The sequence below is a fragment of the Notamacropus eugenii genome, chromosome 2 (genome assembly GCF_028372415.1).
Source record: "Notamacropus eugenii isolate mMacEug1 chromosome 2, mMacEug1.pri_v2, whole genome shotgun sequence".
NCBI classification, from domain to species: domain Eukaryota; kingdom Metazoa; phylum Chordata; class Mammalia; order Diprotodontia; family Macropodidae; genus Notamacropus; species Notamacropus eugenii.
The window spans coordinates 376838625-376856706 of NC_092873.1; the positions used below are offsets into that span (position 1 = coordinate 376838625).

Below are 18082 nucleotides of genomic sequence, written 5' to 3' on the forward strand. Positions count from 1 at the left end.
GCTGCAGCTGCACTGGTGCTTCTGGGAAGAACCACCTCCCTCTCCTCCATGGCTTTGTGGTTTGGCAGGTTCCCCTGGGAGAGCAGCTCTGTGTTACAGGCAAGTGACTAGTAAGAGTTCCATTTCCCTTTCATTTGGGAATGGAATGACTCCCAGCACCTAGCATGAACAGTCATGACTGAGGACACACTTCCTCACTCCCAGCCCCTTCAATACTACTTAGTCCTCCTATGTCACATTCCATAACTAACCACCCCCTTCCACCATGCTATCCAGAATGTCCCTGCCCACTAATTAACCAATTTGCCTTCACTTTAAACCTTTTCCAATCCCACTTGTTCCAACTTCTGGCATTCACTGAGACCTGGATCTCCTCTATATCCTTGGACCACTTGATAACACTGGTTGCACTTTTACTTAAACTCCTTGACTCACTGGTGTGGGAAGGAGAGGGTTGGTATAGATCTTGCTCCCTACTGCCACTTCCAGATGCTACCACCATCACTAAGCAACCTCTCCTCTACTGTCCACACCCCTCAAAACTTATTGCCTGGTCCAAATTCTGCTGCCTATTATCTCTCAATGGGTTCAATGCCTGGCTCTTTCTCTTCAGTTGTTCACCATCTTTCCTCCCCAGTTTCTGATTTCATATTAGGAAGCTTCAACTTACGTCCTGACACCCTTGCAAATATCCTAACTCTGCAGTTACTCTATTGACTGAATTCCTATCTCCTACCCCTTGCAGGGCAGCAAGGTGATAGAGCACCAGTGCAGGAGTCAGGAGGACCTGAGTTCAAATCTCATCTCAGACACTTGACACTCATTAGTTGTGTGACCTTGGGCAAGTTATTTAACCCCAATTGCTTCATCCTGGGTCATCTCCAGTCATCCTGATGAATATCTGGTCACTGGATTCAGAAGACTCTGGAGGAGAAGTGAGACTGGTGATCTGCACATCCCTCCCTCACTCAAAACAAAGCCAAGTGCAAGTCATGTCATTATTCCTTTGATGGCATGGTCTTCTTCGGCAACGAAGGACAAACACACATCTCCTACTCCTATATGCCACTGAAGTGATGCACAGAGATGGTCATATCCCTGATTTTGCCATCACCTACACTGTTTCACTTTCATGTTCAAGAACTCTGGAATTCCTTTACCTCATCAAAACCTTTTAATCATTCTTTGTATCTTTCCTAGGTTTTTGCTGGAGCTAGCTCAACCCTCATTACTAAATTTTCAGTGTAAGCATTTGTAAGGGGCAGCTAGGTGGCACCATAGTGCCCAGAGTGCTGTATCTTGAGTCAGGAAGACTCATCTTCCTGAGTTCATATTCAACCTGACACTTACTAGCTGTATTAGCCTGGGCAAGTCACTCAACTCTTATTTGCCTCAGTCCCAGTGGTTGCAGTCAAAGGGCCTGCAAGGAAACCCAAAACTGAAAATACTTGCTTTGCAAACTCAGGCCTGTGAAGTGATGGTCAAAATCCCACATAAATTTTCTGAAAGTCTGATATCCAGATTGCTCAGAGATACCTATAAAGTCAAGGTACCTCAAACTGTAAAATCAGCACCATTGTCATAAGAATGGGAAACACAGAAAGGATTTGTATCAGCTACCTAGGGCTCTACTAGCTTTGTGACTCTGAGTAAGTCATTTCACTTCACTGAGACTCCATTTCCTGCTTGTAAAACAAGGAGATTGGATTAGAACATGTTTTACGTACATTCTAACTTTATTTTATAAAAATATTATGACCCTAATGTAAGATTAAAACACAACTTTAAATTCCATGGTTCTCTAGGTTTGGGAACCATCATTGTGACCTCTGTATGTCTGGTGTATAATCTATTCCCTCATAGAACATTACTAAAGGAACAGTCTTTGTTGTAATCACCCAAACAGACCCATGTTGAACTAGATTTAGTTCTGTACAATAGTGCACTAAAAAACAGTCATAAGTCCTCTAAACTCTGACCATGTGACCTTAGGAAAATCATACCACCTCATTTTGACTCAGTTTCCCTAACAGCATAAAGAATATAATAATGATGGCTTCTGTTGCTTTTAATATAGCGCTTAAAAGTTGGTAAATTTGATCCTAACCAAAGCCCTGTACAGCAGGTGCTTACCACTGTCCCCATTTTATATGAGGAAACTGAAGCACAGAGAAGTCTTGTCTTGGGTCAGAAGTAACATTCAAATCCAGGTCTCAGTACCAGTGCAGAGCTCTTTCCATCACACCAGCTTCCCCCTTGAGAATCTGTGCCCTGTCTACGACATGGGGTCATTGTCAGAAATTCATGAGATGAAGATGTAAAATAATTTGTAAAGTAAGAAGTTTTATAGAAATGTGAATGATTCCTGCCTTCTATGTTGATAATCAGACCCTAGATCCAATGATTTAAAATAGATAGGAAACAGTGATCTAGAAAGAGATGATACCACCTAACAAATCAGGGATGAGGGTTGAGATGGCTGGAGAAGAACAATCCAGAACACACCATGAAACAAAGACTTTATTTAGGGGTTTAGAAGGAGTTTACAGGGGTTTAGGGAATCGAAGAAAATAAGTATACAGTCCAGAGAAGAGCTCCTGCAGTGGCAGGGGGCCAGGAATTCTGGTTCTTCAGAGCCATCTTCCTTCTGAAGCTTCAGGAAGCCTGGCATTGAGTTGTTATTCAGTCATTTCAGTCATGTCCAACTCTCTGTGACCCCATTGATTTTCTTGGCAAAGATTCTGGAGTGGTTTGCCATTTTCTTCTCCAGATCATTTCACAGATCAGGAACTGAAGTAAACAGGGTTAAGTGACTTTCCCAGGGTCACACAGCTCGTAAGTGTCTGAGGCCAGATTTGAACTCAGGAAGATGAGTCTTCTTGACTCCAGGCCTGGCACTCTAGCCACTGTGCCACCTAGTTGCTTAGCTAGCTGGTAATGAGGAGGCTGGTCCTTCCTTTGCTGTCTCTCATCCCAAGGGGTGTGGAGATGGGCAGTGGACAGTGAGAGGAGGGCTCTTGTTTTTGAAATGACTGCAGTTCGAGGAATACTCTTCTCTGACGATTTCCATCAAGGGCAGATCAAAGACAGAAAAGCATGGAGGTTCAGAGAGAAGAGGAAGGACACTGCAGGCTTCTCAGACTCCTTGTTTCATGGTCAGATGAGCAACAGGTGCTTTTACTTCTTTCTGGGTGAACCCTGATGTTGGCAGGGTTGAAGAACCTGCATAGGGGGACATTTCTGATGGCACAGCTGTGGAGAACATGGCTCTTGGCACTTGGGAGGGCATGGCTCTTGATACTTGGAAGGATATAGCTTTGGGAACCTGGGAGGGCATAGTTCTGGACATTTAGGAAGACATCGATCCAGGCACTTAGAAGAACATGGTTCTGGGTATTTAGGAAGGCATTGATCTGAATAATTAGGAGGGCATGGATCTGGGCATTTGGGAGGACATAGCTCTGGGCATTTATGAGAGCAAGACTCTGGGTACTTAGGATGGCATGGATCTGGGCATTTGGGAGGGCATAGCTCTGAACACTTAGGAAGACATGTTTCTAGGTATTTGGGAGAGTATAGCTCTGGGCATTTAGAAAGGCATGGCTCTGGATACTTAGAATGGCATGGGCACTTAGGAGGGCACTGAGAAAGGCATAAATCTGGGCACTTGATAGAACATGGCTCTGGGTATTTGGGAGCACATGGCTCTGGACACTTAGGAGAGCATGGATCTGGGCATTTAGGAAGGCATGGCTCTGGATACTTAGGATGGCATGGATCTGGGCATTTGGGAGGGCATGGTTCTGGGCACTTGGGAAGGTATGGATCTGGGCATCTATGGGGGCATGACTCTGGATGCATAGGATGGCATGGGCATTTAGAAGGGCACTGAGAAAAGCATGAATCTGGGCACTTTGTAGGGCATGGTTCTGGGCATTTGGGAGGGTATAGCTCTGGACACTTAGGAGAACATGGATCTGGGCATTTGGGTAGACATGGCTCTGTGCATTTTGGTTGGCAAAGCTGTGGCCCATTTAGGCATGACTGGCATGACTGTTTGCCTTGCTGCTGCTGTTGCTGCTGGCAGAACATCTTTCCTGGAACTCAGTGAATCTGTAAGAAATAGAGAGCAGTGTTCACATGGAAGAGGGAAAGGAAAGGAGGGAAAGGGAACAAGTATATATTAAGCACCTACTATGTACCATTCACTGTACTAAGTGTTTTGTAAGTATTATTTCAGACAAGCATTTCCAAGGGCAGAACAAACCAAAGTCCACATGTCAAGCTAGGTCATGATCTTAGCAGTCTCTGGGGTCAGACTTTTTAGTGAAGGAATAAGCCCAGGACATAAAGTCAGAAGGCTTGAGCAGGCCTTTAGTCTGACACTCAACAACATTTTAACCTTGGTCAGGTCATACCCTTTTAGAGACTGTTTCCCCATTTGTAAAATAGAGATAATGCATTGCCTTATTGATTTCCCTGCTGCGTAGAGTTATTGTAAGGTAAGAAAAACTTTCTGTAAACTGTTTTCATGTTATATCAGTGACCCTGATATTACTGTTCCTTCCCAACACCCTATTATGGAAGGATGATGACCGTAGGCTAACAAAGGCTAGGACAGAAGAGTACAAGCTCCAGCTGAACCTTCCAGACTGGCAGGGTTTCTAATGCAGGGAAACAGCAGATCATTTGGGTCCTTTGAGAACCAGCCAAGTTCAGTTCAGAAAAGGCTCATTGCCAGAAAATGGGTCATCAAGGAATAATTTGATGGTAGTGGTGGTAGTAGTCATGGAAAGTCATGAAGAGAATCTACTGAGGGATAGACTGGTTGGAGAGAGTCCCCAGCCTGATAAGATCACAGCTTCTTTTATTTCTTTCAATCCAATTCAACAAGCATTTATTGGTCCCTACTTCTGCTTGGTGCTAGGGATTCAAAACTAAGAAACCCTCGACCTTGCCCTCTAGCTGCTTTTTTGGGGGAAGGAATACAACACTGAGGTCACAAAACTTGCTTCACTGGTGGGAAGCCAAAACTTACAAGACTGCAAGGTGAAGATCACAGCTTTTTGAAGGATCATTATAGGCCAGCTGGGTCCCACTCTCTCCCACATCACCTCTGCTCATTGGTCCCCCTCTGGCTAAATCTTTGTCTCTCTACAGGTCAGTTCCCAAACACTTTAGCCACCTCCCCACATTCCCACCTCCAAGGTGGTAACAAATACCTCTAGCATGTCAAGTGACCCTTGGACAATATCTACCACCAATATCTTCCCTGGAATGTTAGAGCTCATTTAGTCTAGCTTCTGAATATTACAAAACTGTAAGGAGACTGAGGCACAGAGAAGCTGTGACCTGTCTTCTCTCTTTCAGATCAGGGCTTTGTCCCCTATTCTGGAGCTATCAAACCTGAAGCTGGCTGCATGTGTGTGCCTATGTGTCAAATACTGGGGGCTGAGACGTGTACATGTAGGAGAGGTAATAGTATCAAACTCAAATAGAAATGAGGGGAATGATGGACTCATAAAATGCCATAAGGAACCCTGTGGGTTGAATACTGATTTAGCATATATTAACATTATCTATGTTCTATTGAATTTTATTTTGTTAAATATGTCCCAATTACGTTTTAATTTGGATTAGGCCGCACTTAGGAGCATTGCTGGCCACATGCAGTCTGCTTCAGGTATGATACCTCTAGAACAGAAGACAAAGCCCTGGTCTGAAAGATCGGAGACAAGTCATAGCTTCTCTGTGCCTCAGTTTCCTTCTATTTTTGTAATACTAGGAAACTAGACAAAATGAGCTCTAAAGTTCTGAGTTCTAACACTCCACAGTTCTATGATTCTATAAATGCTGGATAAATCTGAGTAAATGTTTGAGAGAAAGGGACCAAAGTCACTGACATTTCAGCTACTCTCACAATAATGTAACATCACCATCACTACCAACACCAGGTCCTTGTTAAGTCCCCCAGGGTATTGTGCCTGGAGCTGTGCAGAGACCATGTGAGGGACTCCGACATTGCCCTCATAGCTCATACTTGAATGTGTCACTTTTAACACATGAGATTCTGCTCTAACCATGCGATTCCTCTAGAGGAGAATGGAGCCTAGTGAATTACATAGAACTTTAAGGCCTTTTCCTAGACGTATCTTGTCTTTATTTTTTCTTGTCTTAAGTGAACTTCAAGACCACCCACAGAAATAAACAGCAAAAATAATACTTTGCCAGCTTCCTTCACCAGACTTCCTCAACTCTCTCGTCTTCCAACAGAACCAAATACATGAGCATCAATTCATACACAATTAATTTAGGATTTCAATATCAGGAGGGGTGTTAGATATTATAGAATCATGAGATCACGGACTCAGAGCTTGAGGTGTCCTTAGAATCCATCCCCCTCATTTTACAGATGAGAAAGAAGTTGTCCAATGTCAGATAGATATTTGGAAAGAGTGTCAGGACCAGAACCCAAGTCTTTTCATTTCTGACCAGAGAATCCTATGAATTCTTAGTCATTTCATTTTTTTTTTGAGATTAATCCCAAATGATCCACAATACCATCCTTTTATAGAATTAGATGGAATATAGTAATATAATTATAATGATTAAATATTATTATTATAATTATTAAAGATTATAATTAAATTATCCATTTATTTAATTATCCCCTGATATAGAATTATCCATTTACTCAATTTCATGGAATGTCAAAACTGAAAGAGGCCTTAAAGATCATCATTAGAAACTGAGGCAAAAGGAAGCAAAGAAGGGACTTGCCCAGGGTCATACAGCTGGTTAATGGTAAAGCCAAGATCTTCTGTCCTTCAAGTTCAATATTCTCTCCATTTCTCCCACTGCCTATAAGCTTCCAAACTAACCCGTCCTGACCCAAAGATGGCCCCAAAGGATATCAGACTCACCAGATGCTTCAATGCTGATCTGGGACCAGATGGCAAGTGGATATCTGCAGCTTCAGTGAGAGCCCCTTTATAGGACTGGGAAGTCCTGCCCAGAAGGAAGCAGAGACAGCTGGGGAATGTGCTATCCCAATTATCACCCCACCAAAATGCAATCCACCTGCGATTCTGCAACCACCTTGCCAGATTCAGCCTATCAACAGAAACCTCCCCTTTAAGTGATCCTCCCAGGGGCAGCTGCCTGCCTGGGGGGATTTATCTCACACAGTACTCACCTTGACTTGAGATGGTATTTCCTTGTGGAAGACCTTGTCTGAATCCCATCCATTGTTCCTCCCAGATAGAGGCCCTGTAGGGTTCGGGGAGGCCTTTCCTACTGATGGGGTTTAGTTTGAAGCATAAAACCTCTTAGAATGGTAGGAGAGGATGAATGCCATAAAGGAAACTGCTGGTCCCCAAGACAAACAACTGACCTTTCTCAGCTGTGTGATTCTGGGCAGGTCACTGAATGATCTCTGTGCCTTGGCTTCCACCATCTCTAAAATGAAGATGATAATACTTCTCCTGTATCCCCCTCTCCCAAGTGAGGAGGATCCAAAGAGGTAATGTATGCTAGGTGCTTTGCAAGCCTCAATGTAATAATGGTAGTTGACATTTCTCATGACACTTCGAGGTTTGCAAATCACTTTACAGATAGGATCTCATTTCATCCTCACAACAGCCTTGGAAGGTGGATGCTGTTAACTCCATTTTAGAGATATGGAAACTGAGGAAGACAGAGGTTAACATGACTCCCTCAAGATTACACAGCAAGTGTAGGAGGCTGGATCTTAACTTGGGTCTTCCTGAATCCAAATCCATTGTACCACCTAGGCACCATATAAATAGAATCTCTAAAGGTGATCTGGAAGGATTGGGTTCAACATAACTTTAAAGCCAGAAAGAATTTTAGAGATCTTTTAGCTTGACCTCTTCCTCATTCAACAGATGAGTGAACTGAGGCCCAGAGAAATAAAGTGATTTGCCCAGTGTTTGTGTTCCAGTTCTGCCAACATGCTAAGTAGAATATAAGATGCTTGATGGTAAGGACTGTTTTTAGCACAGGGCCTGGCACATACTAAGTGCTTAATAAATATATATTGAATTGAATTGGGCGTCTGTCTCCTGATCTCTAGCTAATAACTGTCAAAGCCTGGATACGAACTGAAGATGTCCAACTCTAAGACTAATGCTTGTGCAATTCTACCACTTCAGAATAGCAAAACAACAACGACAACGGTAATATTTATATGTGTTCCAAGGTTTGCAAATTACTTTATATATGTTATCTCATTTAGTCCCCTCAACAACTCTATTAGGTTGATGCTATTATTATCCCATATACGGATGGGGAAACTGAGGTTCACAGAGATTAAGGGCTATGGTGACACCACTAAGAAATATTTAAGGCCAGATTTAAATTCTAGTCTTTCTTCTCTCTGGTCCAACAGTCTCTCCAATGGACCACCTAGTCCTCTCTCATCCTGGTGACATATTGGGTCACACTAATGCACTATCTTACATTCCCATGGTCAGCACCCCAGGACTCCACTTGTCTATCCTTCCTAGGTCCTCAGGACTATCTCTTGCCAACTCTCTTTCCTCCCACTATCTTCCCAAGGCCAGCCAGCTCTATGATGTATGTCTGTTGGCTGAATTTCCTACCACTCCTCTCCACACACATGGCATTGGGCTTACTCCTACAAAATATCACCCAGTTTCCTTCTGATTACTTCTCCAAATGTGCTAAGGGCACTTGGGAGTTCACTGCCTATATCCTGGGCTCCTTTCCAGTTTTAACTTCACCTGTATATTCAATGCCCCTCTCTTCAACTTTACCCACCAAGGAGCTGATTCTGAACCACCTTCCATCGTGAGGAAGGGGACCTTTGGAAAACCCAGAGTAGAACTGGACATTCAAAAGGGGGCTTGAGTTTGTGCCAGTGTTCTTCCCAAAGCTCATTCATGCCAAGGTAAACACCTCCTTCAAGACCACCTTAATGACAACCAATCCTACTCAAGAACCTTTTGTTTCTCTCTACTACCTCTCAGGTCATAGGTGCTCTGTTTTCTAAAGCCCTTTCCCAACAAACTCTGGATTTCTAACATGATTCTTCCTTTTGGAAGGGGCTTTACATCATCTGCTCTCATTGGATTTTATAGCCTTGCCAAAGGTTCATAGGTTTAGAGTTCCTTGAGAAGATCTAGTGTACCTCCCTGATTTTACTGGTGAGGAAACCAAAGTACAGCCGTAGGGAGTGATCTGCCCAAGATGATCAGCCATTGGATTAGAGAAAGGATTGGCTATAAACAATTGAGGACCATGAGGAAAGGCATCCGTAGTCCCCAAATGTACTTCACCTTTCAGAAGAATCATTGCTTACTGAAATGTGAGACTCAGCATGTGCCTGTAAAATTTCAAGTAGTGCAGTGAGTAGAGTGCCAGACCTGCAGTCAGGAAGATTCATCTTCTTGAGTTAAAATTCAGTCTCAGACACTTACTAACCTAGCTGCGTGACCCTGGGCAAATCACTTAATCCTGTTTGCCTCAGTTTCCTCATCTGTAAAATGAGCTGGAGAAAGAAATGACAAACACACTCTAATCTCTTTGCCAAGAAATCTCAATGACTAGACAACAACAAAAAGTGCTGTTTTACTACAACAGTGACAAAATGCTGGAGTATGATGACTTGCTTATATGCTGTGGCAAGTATACAACTGGAGGCTGAGTTAAGTTCAATGTTTTTGTTTTTCCCTCACTAAAAGATTCGTCATTAAAAGAATTCCATGTGGTTTTTTTTTCTAATAAAGAATTTTCATTGCAGAACAAAACTTGGTATTATGAGTCACAAAGGCACTTGAACTGCAATCAGATATCTTTCAGCACCTAGCCCAATATTCACAGTAGGCCCTTAATAAATGTTTGCTGATTGATGGATTTTGCAAGACAACTTTTAACTAAGTGCTCACCATTCATATAAGATGTTTTCCCACTGTGAATGAAAGCATAACTGAATGGATGACATATGACTATGAAAATGAGATGAGAAATACCAGCTCTGATGCTTACCACCAGTGAGATGTCGGAGAAGTCTCTGTTACTCCATGGGCCTCAGTTTACACATCTCTAAAATGAGGGAGGAGGTAGAATAGATGGCCTCTAAAGTCCCCCCAAACTCTACATGTATGAGGCTATTGTAGCACCCCCTCCCCCCAAAGGCCACTCCTTGAACCTGCCTTTTGCACTGGAGGGCAGAATCTTCAGAGAGGCAGCTGTTATGTTGACTTAAAGGTACTCTATGGGTGACTACTTCTAAAATTATAGCTCAAAGGCCCCCAATAGTGAGATTTCTATTAACAACCTTCCAGTTGATACAATTATATCTTAGCAAAGGCATTTCCTCATGTCATAATACAAACAGTAGCTACAAAACATCCCTCCCATAAACTTGGGGTACACTATACACAAGTACAAATAGCATTTATTAGAAGAGTGACCATAAACTTAGAGTAAAATGGCACTGGGATACACATGTGCCAAGGTAAATAATAACTCTAGAAGTGCAGGATCAAAAAGTCCTTTCTCTTTTCATAGAGTGTCCTCATGAAACTTTCCCTTGGGGACAATCAACAAGTCAACAAGCATGTATTAAGTGTTTACTGTGTACCAGGCAAGGAATTCACATTCTGATGGAGGGAAAATAAAATGCAAATAATACGTATATACAGTGGAGGAGGGGAGAACAAGCATTTATCTAACACCTACTATATGCCAGGTACTGTCCTAAGCACATCACAGATATCTCATTTGATTCTCACAACTACCCTTTGGGGTAGGTACTATTATTGTCACCATTTTACAATTCAGGAAACTGAGACAAACTGAGGCTAAGTGACTTGCCTAGGGTCACACAGCTAATAAGTTTCTGAGGCCAGATTTGAGCTCAGGTCTTTCTGACTGTAGGCCCAGCTAGTGCCACCTAGGTGTCTCTTACAACATTTATACAGGGTAAATTGAAGATAATTTCAGAGGGAAATCACAAGTACTGAAGGGAACCCAGAAAGGTTTTTTTGAAGAAGGTGGAATTTTAGCTGAAACTTGAAGGAAGCCATGGAATCCAGGAGATGTAGATAAGGAGGGAAAACATTTTAAATATATGAGGAAGCCAGATGAAATGTCACTTGCAAGGGACTGAAGGGAGGCCAGAATCACTAGATTGTAGTGTACATGGGGTGGAATCAAATGTAAGAAGATTGGAAAAGTGGGAAGGGGACAAGTTACAAAGTATTTTAAAAACTAATTAGAATATTTAAAGTTTGTTCCTAAAATGAAAAAAAAATCCACTGGAATTTATTGGGAGGAGAGGTAGGTGACATGGGCAGATCTACACTTCAGAGGATTACCTTGGCAGCTAAATGGAATATGGATTTAGGAAGAGACTTAAGGGAGTTCAATCAGAAGGCTACTACAATAGTCCAGACATGAAGTGATGAGGACCAGCCCCAGGATGGTGTCTGTGTGATTGGAAGAAAGGAGCCATAAAGTAGAAGTACTGAGAAAGTAAAATCAATAGAGTTTAGCAACTGATATGGGAAAGAGAGAGAGAGAGAGAGAGAGAGAGAGAGAGAGAGAGAGAGAGAGAGAGAGAGAGAGAGAGAGAGAGAGAGAGAGAGAGAGAGAGACAGAGAGACAGAGAGAGACACAGAAACAGAGACAGAGAGACAGAGACAGAGAGATAGAGACAGAGAGAGAGACACAGAGACAGAGACAGAGACAGAGAGATAGAGACAGAGAGAGAGACAGAGAGAGAGACAGAGAGAGACACAGAGACAGAGAGACAGAGACAGAGAGATAGAGAGAGACAGAGACAGAGAGACAGAGACAGAGACAGAGAGACAGAGACACACAGAGAGAGAGACAGAGAGAGACAGAGACAGAGAGATAGAGACAGAGACAGAGAGAGAGACAGAGACAGGGACAGAGACAGAGAGACAGAGAGAGATGCAGAGGATAGAGAGAAAGAGAGAGAGAAAGAGAGAGAAAGAAAGAGAGAGAGTGAGAGAGAGAGAGAGGAGTTGATTATGACAACTAAGTTATGAACCTGGAGGACTGGGAAGATGGGGGTATTCTCAAGAACAAGTGAGAAAGGTTTCGTGGAAAAAGGTGAGTTCGCTTTCAGACATAATGAATTTATGACGTCTACAAGATGTTCATTTTGAGAGTCTAAGCTGGGCAAATTGCTTGCCTGGGCTCCCAGTCTACTCTTCTCCACTCTTCATGATTAGGGTTAACTCTCTCTTAAGTCCATAGCTAGTTCTCTTCTCTACTGCTTAGGGGTCCCATTCCTCAAATATATTTCCTCCTTCAAGTTACAGCCTTTCGGTATATGTGTTTGTTTGAAGTGTATGTCTCTATTTTTTCAATTTCTCCTTGAACTTTATTGAACCAACTAACTCTTGAATTGATGGATCTCCTTCTATGCAAGTCACTACTAGATTCTATGGCCCAAAGGGGAAGAGAGGGAAATCCACTTCTTCCCTGCTCCTCAGTGATCTACCCAAACCATTTTAAACCAGCTCTCTTATCTCTGAAACTCTTTAGCTGTGAGTATAGTGGAAAGAACACAAATCCAGCCTCAGGAACTTAGTAGCTGTGTGATGCTGTGCAAGTCACTTAACCTCTGTTTGCTTCAGTTTCTTCAGCTATAAAATGGGGGATAAACATAGCACTTACCTTGAAGAACTGTTGTGAGGATCAAGTAAGATCATATTTGTAAAATGTGCTCACCAAGTATCTGGCACATAGTATGTAAATGCCTATTCCCTTCCTAGTCTTTTTCTCCTGTCATCAGGCTCTGGTTTCCTTATCATAATAAAAGTATTGAAATAGATGCCCTGTAAGGTTCTTTCTACTCTCTCTTTTAAAAATATTCACGCATGTTTATTGATTGATTTATTGATATATCCATTTTGAATGCACCACTGGCACCAAAACTGAGCTCCTCATCTCTCCTAACTAACATTCCCTATCTCCCTTCTCCTCTTTGATTACTTAATTCTATAACCTTATTATGAAGTTTATTATGTAATTTACAGAACAGGACACTATCAGTCTCCTGAGTTGTCAGCCTGGGCATTGTCTGTGGGAAGGTAAAGGAGAAAACAGGAGACCTGTAGAAGAAATGGCATGGAATTCAGGGATGACTTTAATATTTTCCTTTGTGTACTAAGGCTGTGAACATCTTACTTTGCTGAAGTTATTAGCTTTATCATTCCCTGCTTTATACGTGGCTAGTAAAAAGTTAATTTTTGCTATAAGAGATTTCAAGTAAGCAATTGAAGATGTTCAGCCTGAGGACCCCTGGAGCCCAAGGAGGGACAGATAGAAGAAGGTGGCAACTTTTGGTTGATAGAGAACCTTGATTAGTGGGGTCTTGGTAGAATAATTTTGAACCTATGGCAAATGCTGCAAAATGTGCCTCCAAGTCACTTACTAAGTATGGGAGACATCATATACACTGAGATGCCATTAGATTACTTTTGGGAGAACATTTACCCTTGGTGGTGAGAATGGAGGGGGAGTTAGAACAGGCAGGGCAGAGACAGTGAAGAACTCCTTATCTGGGTGTAACATTAGGGAAGAGAAAGAGGGGGAGAAAATCATCATCTGGTAACATCTTATTTTAATTAATTATTTTTGATAATTTAGGTTTTGAGCCTATGCTGCTAGTTCTGATGCTAGTGAAAGAAGAGAAGGCTTTTGAGGTCTCTCTAAAATTTACCACCCAGGAGCAAAGCTCTAGCTGTCCTCCCCTAGTTAGTATGCTGAGTCTTGGATGCTACAATAAGTTGGAAAGTACAGTATAGAATCAGGTATAAATTCTTGACTAGTCTTGGCCAGGATCTCTTACACAGTCATTTTAGAGATAGGAGAAATGCAAAAGCATGTATTTAGTAATTGCTGGGAAATAATTTCTCCAGTTCCAAGATGCCCCGAGAAAGAACCTCCAAACAAGGTAAGCTGGAGATAAAGAGGCCATACTAGAAAGCTAGCCCTGATAATGAAGAGTTGTGCTGTGGAGAAAAGGAGACTCTGGGAGTCCAAGCAAGTGACTTGCCCAGTTTAGTCTCTCAAGTCAGATGTGTTTAGACATCTTAAACTCAGCATGTCCAGAAGCGAACTCATCTTACCCCCCTCAAACCCTCCCCTCTTCTCTTATTGCTGAGAACACTGCTATCTTCTAAGTCACTGAGGTTCACAACTTAGGTGTCATCATCAGCTTCTCTCTCTCTCTTTCTCTCTCTCTCTCTCTCTCTCTCTCTCTCTCTCTCTCTCTCTCTCTCCATCTCCTTTTTTTCTTCTTCCCCCTGTCTTTCTCTCTGTCTGTCTGTTTTTGTCTCTCTGTCTGTCATTCCCCATATCAACTGCCAAATCCTGTTGATCTTATCTTCTCAATACTTTCTCTTTTCTCCAATGTCTGCAAATGCAACCTCACTATTCATTACTTTTGGACAAGAATTGTACAGAATGAAAAGGAGGGGTTCTGACATGTGAGTCAAGGTCCCACCATCTCTCCTGGTGACAGCTTGCTCACACTGCAATCATGGGACCAACATCCCCACAAGTACTTTATTTAAACACCCAAACCTATAGAGCAATGGTCAATATCTCATTCAGGATTTCTGAAAATCAAGGACTGAGATTCCTAGCAGATTTCTGGAGTGTCAAGAAAGCTAGAACAGTAAAATACTGCTCACTTCTGTGGTGAGAATAGACAGCACAGGTTGGAGGAGCAAGGTGACTATCTTCCACACTGGGGAAAGCTAATTTCCCTTTCTTACCCCCATCTAAAATATAACATTTTCAGGGATATCATACAGGAAGACAGAGATCCAGAATTTTGCTCCTGGTAAAAGACATATAAAGAGAGGGAGTAGAGCCAAGATGGTGGAGTAAAAGCAGGGACTCACTGGAGCTCTCTCTCAAACCCCTCCAAATACCTGTAAAAAATGAATCTAAACGAATTCCATAGCAGCAGAGCCCACCAGCAGAGTGAAGCAAATTTCCAGCCTAATACAACCTGGAAGGTTGATAGGAAAGATCTGTTGCATCAGTTTGAGAGAGGAGTGCAGTTCAGGGTGGACTGCATTGGCACAGACTAGGCCTAGCAAACCTAGAGCAATCCTCAGGGCACTGAATACCTGGCATCTGTGACATTTTCCAGACCTCTCAACCAACAAATGCCAAAGACAACTTAGAATGTCAGTAGGAAAGGTCTGTCAGACTTGGGTGAGAAAGGATCATGGTCTGGCCCAGACCAGGAGGTGGTAGCCACAGCTGCTGTTTCTTCTTTTGGAGCTCTTGGCCAACAGATGGTGGGGGAGTCAAGGGGCTGATCAGGAGGAGATTGAAGGGATCTCTTTTTTTTTGGCACTGAGGCAGTATTCTTTTGCTTTGTTCATACTTAGATCTAGGTCACATTGCAGGGTGGCGGTCCTTGCAGGACAAGGAGGAGCACTGTCATGGCAGAGCTTGTGGTGGTGGTGGAGAAGGAATCCTCTTCATAGTTCTAAGACAGAAAAGAGTGCTTGTGCTCACTCACAGAGCAGAGCACAGGTCAGGAGAAGAGTAAACACCTCTCCTTTGATCATATCACCTTGGAAGAACTGAAAATTTATAGGTTCCTAGAAGTATCTCTGGAAAGAACTTCACAAATCACCTGAAGCTTGGGGCAGTACACTCTCCATACTGGAAGCAGAATCCAAACTTAACAAAGAGTTAGAAGGTCAAGTAATTGCCTGGGAAAATGAGCAAACAGTAAGAAAAAAATCAGACTATAGAATCTCACTTTGGTGATAAGGATCAAAACATACAACCAGAAGAAGACAACAAAGTCAAAGCTTCCTACATCCAAAGTCTCCAAGAAAAATATATTAAGGGATCAGAGGGCTTGGAATATGATGTTCTGGAGGTCAAAGGAGCTTGTATTAAAATCAAGAATCACCTACCCAGCAAAACTGAGTATAATTCTTCAGGAGAAAAAAATGAACATTCAATGAAATAGAAGACTTTCAAGCATTCTTGATGAAAAGATCAAAGCTGAATAGAAAATTTGACTTTCAAATACAAGACCCAAGATAAGGGACTCATTAACGCCGAACTATTTACATTCCTATATGGAAAGATGAATTTGTAATTCATGAGACCTTTCTCAGTATTAGGAGAGAATATATGTGTGTATGTATGTATGTATGTATGTATGTATATATATATGTATACATGCATATATAAGTATATATACACACACATCTATACATACAGAGGGCACAGGATGAATTGAATATGAAGGGATGGTACCTAAAAATGAAATTAAGGGACGAGAGAGGAATGTACTAGGAAAAGGAGAGAGAGAGAGATAGAATGGGGCAAATTATTTCACATAAAAGAGGAAAGAAAAGGCTTTTAAAGTGGAGGGAAGAGGGGGAGGTGAGGGGGAATGAGTGAACCTTACTCTAATTGGATTTGGCTTATGGAGGGAATAATATACACACTTAATTGGATATCTTACCCTACAGGAAAGCAAAGGGAAAGGGATAAGAGAGGGGGGATGATACAGAAGGGAGGGCAGATTGGTGGAAAGAGTAATCAGAAACAAACACTTTTGAGAAGGGACAGGGTCAAAGGAGAGAATAGAATAAATGGGGGAGGATAAGAAGGAGAGAAAAGTAGTTAGTCTTTTACAACATGACTATTATGGAAGTGTTTTGCATGTATATACATATTAACCTATATTGAATTGCTTGCCTTCTAGATGAGGGTAGGTGAAGAGGGAAGAAGGGAGAGAATTTGGAACTCAAAGTTTTGAAAACAAATGTTAAAAATTGTTTTTACATGCAGCTGGGAAATAGGATATACAGGCAATGGGGAATACACATCTATCTTGCCCTATAGAAAAATAGAAGGGAAAGGGAATAGGGGGGAGAGGGGATGATAGGGGGAGGGCAGACTAGGGAAAGAGGTAATCAGAATGCACACCCTCTTGGGGTGGGGTGAGGAGAGAGATGGGGAGAAAATTTGGAACTCAAAATCTTGTGGAAGTGAATGTTAAAAACTAAAATTAAATTAATTAATAAAAATATAAAGAAAAAATTAAGAGAAAAAGAATACTAGAATAATTAGAAGGAAAACTCCTGGCAATAAAGAAGGTAACCTTTTCTTAATTATTTCCTCTTTATCCTATGAGTATCTTGTTTACACATAGTTTTAAATGCTGTCTTCTCAATTAGATTGTGAGGACAGGAGCTTTTGCCTTTATTTGTATCCCTGAGGTTTAGCACATATGTATTTAATATATACTTATTGATTGACTAACTAATGGGAGGAGCTCTGATCAGAAGATTTGGCTTTGATTTCCACCTCTATCTCTTACTAACTATGTGATCCTGGAGGGGCAGCTAGGTGGTGCAGCGGATAGAGCACCAGTGCAGGAGTCAGGAGGACCTGAGTTCAAATCTATCTCAGACACTTGACACTCACTAGCTGTATGACCTTGGGCAAGACACTTAACCCCAATTGCCTCATCCTGGGTCATCTCCAGTCATCCTGATGAATATCTGGTCATTGGATTCAGATGGCTCTGGAGGAGAAGTGAGGCTGGTGACCTGCACAGCCCTTCCTCACTCAAAACAAAGGCAAGTGCAAGTCATATCATCATTTCTCTTATAACATGTAATAGGCATTGGAATTGGAGACAACAGACCTGACATTAAGAGTTGTTCATATAATCTTTAATGTGTGTGATTAAGAGTTGTTCATATAATCTTTCAGAGTCAGTTTTCCCATTTTAAAAATTGTTATAGAAATAGGTAGGATAGGAACTCACCTCATAGACCTCCCCTTGATAATTCTGGTGATATATGGAGTCTGGTTTAGCCATAAAGAACTTTCACTTTGGGATGATATAGCCCCTCAGTGGATCCTTGGGGAACAACCCAAATCACTGAAATTCTGTTCAATCACATGATAAATCCACATCACCACCTTCATTATCCTCTTCCACACCACCATCATTGCCTGACCATGATTGAGCACCTCTATCAGTAACAACAGTAGCTGTATGGAC

At 42.0% G+C, this 18082-nt stretch overlaps 1 protein-coding gene across 1 annotated transcript; it reads right to left on the reverse strand.

Moving 5' to 3' along the window:
• Nucleotides 1-2504: 2504 nt before the first annotated feature.
• On the reverse strand, nt 2505-4093 carry LOC140524056 (uncharacterized). Its single transcript, XM_072638564.1, has one exon. The coding sequence runs from the start codon at nt 4090-4092 to the stop codon at nt 3178-3180; it is 915 nt and encodes a 304-aa protein (XP_072494665.1). The 5' UTR covers nt 4093; the 3' UTR covers nt 2505-3177.
• Between the last annotated feature and the right edge of the window lie 13989 nt (nt 4094-18082).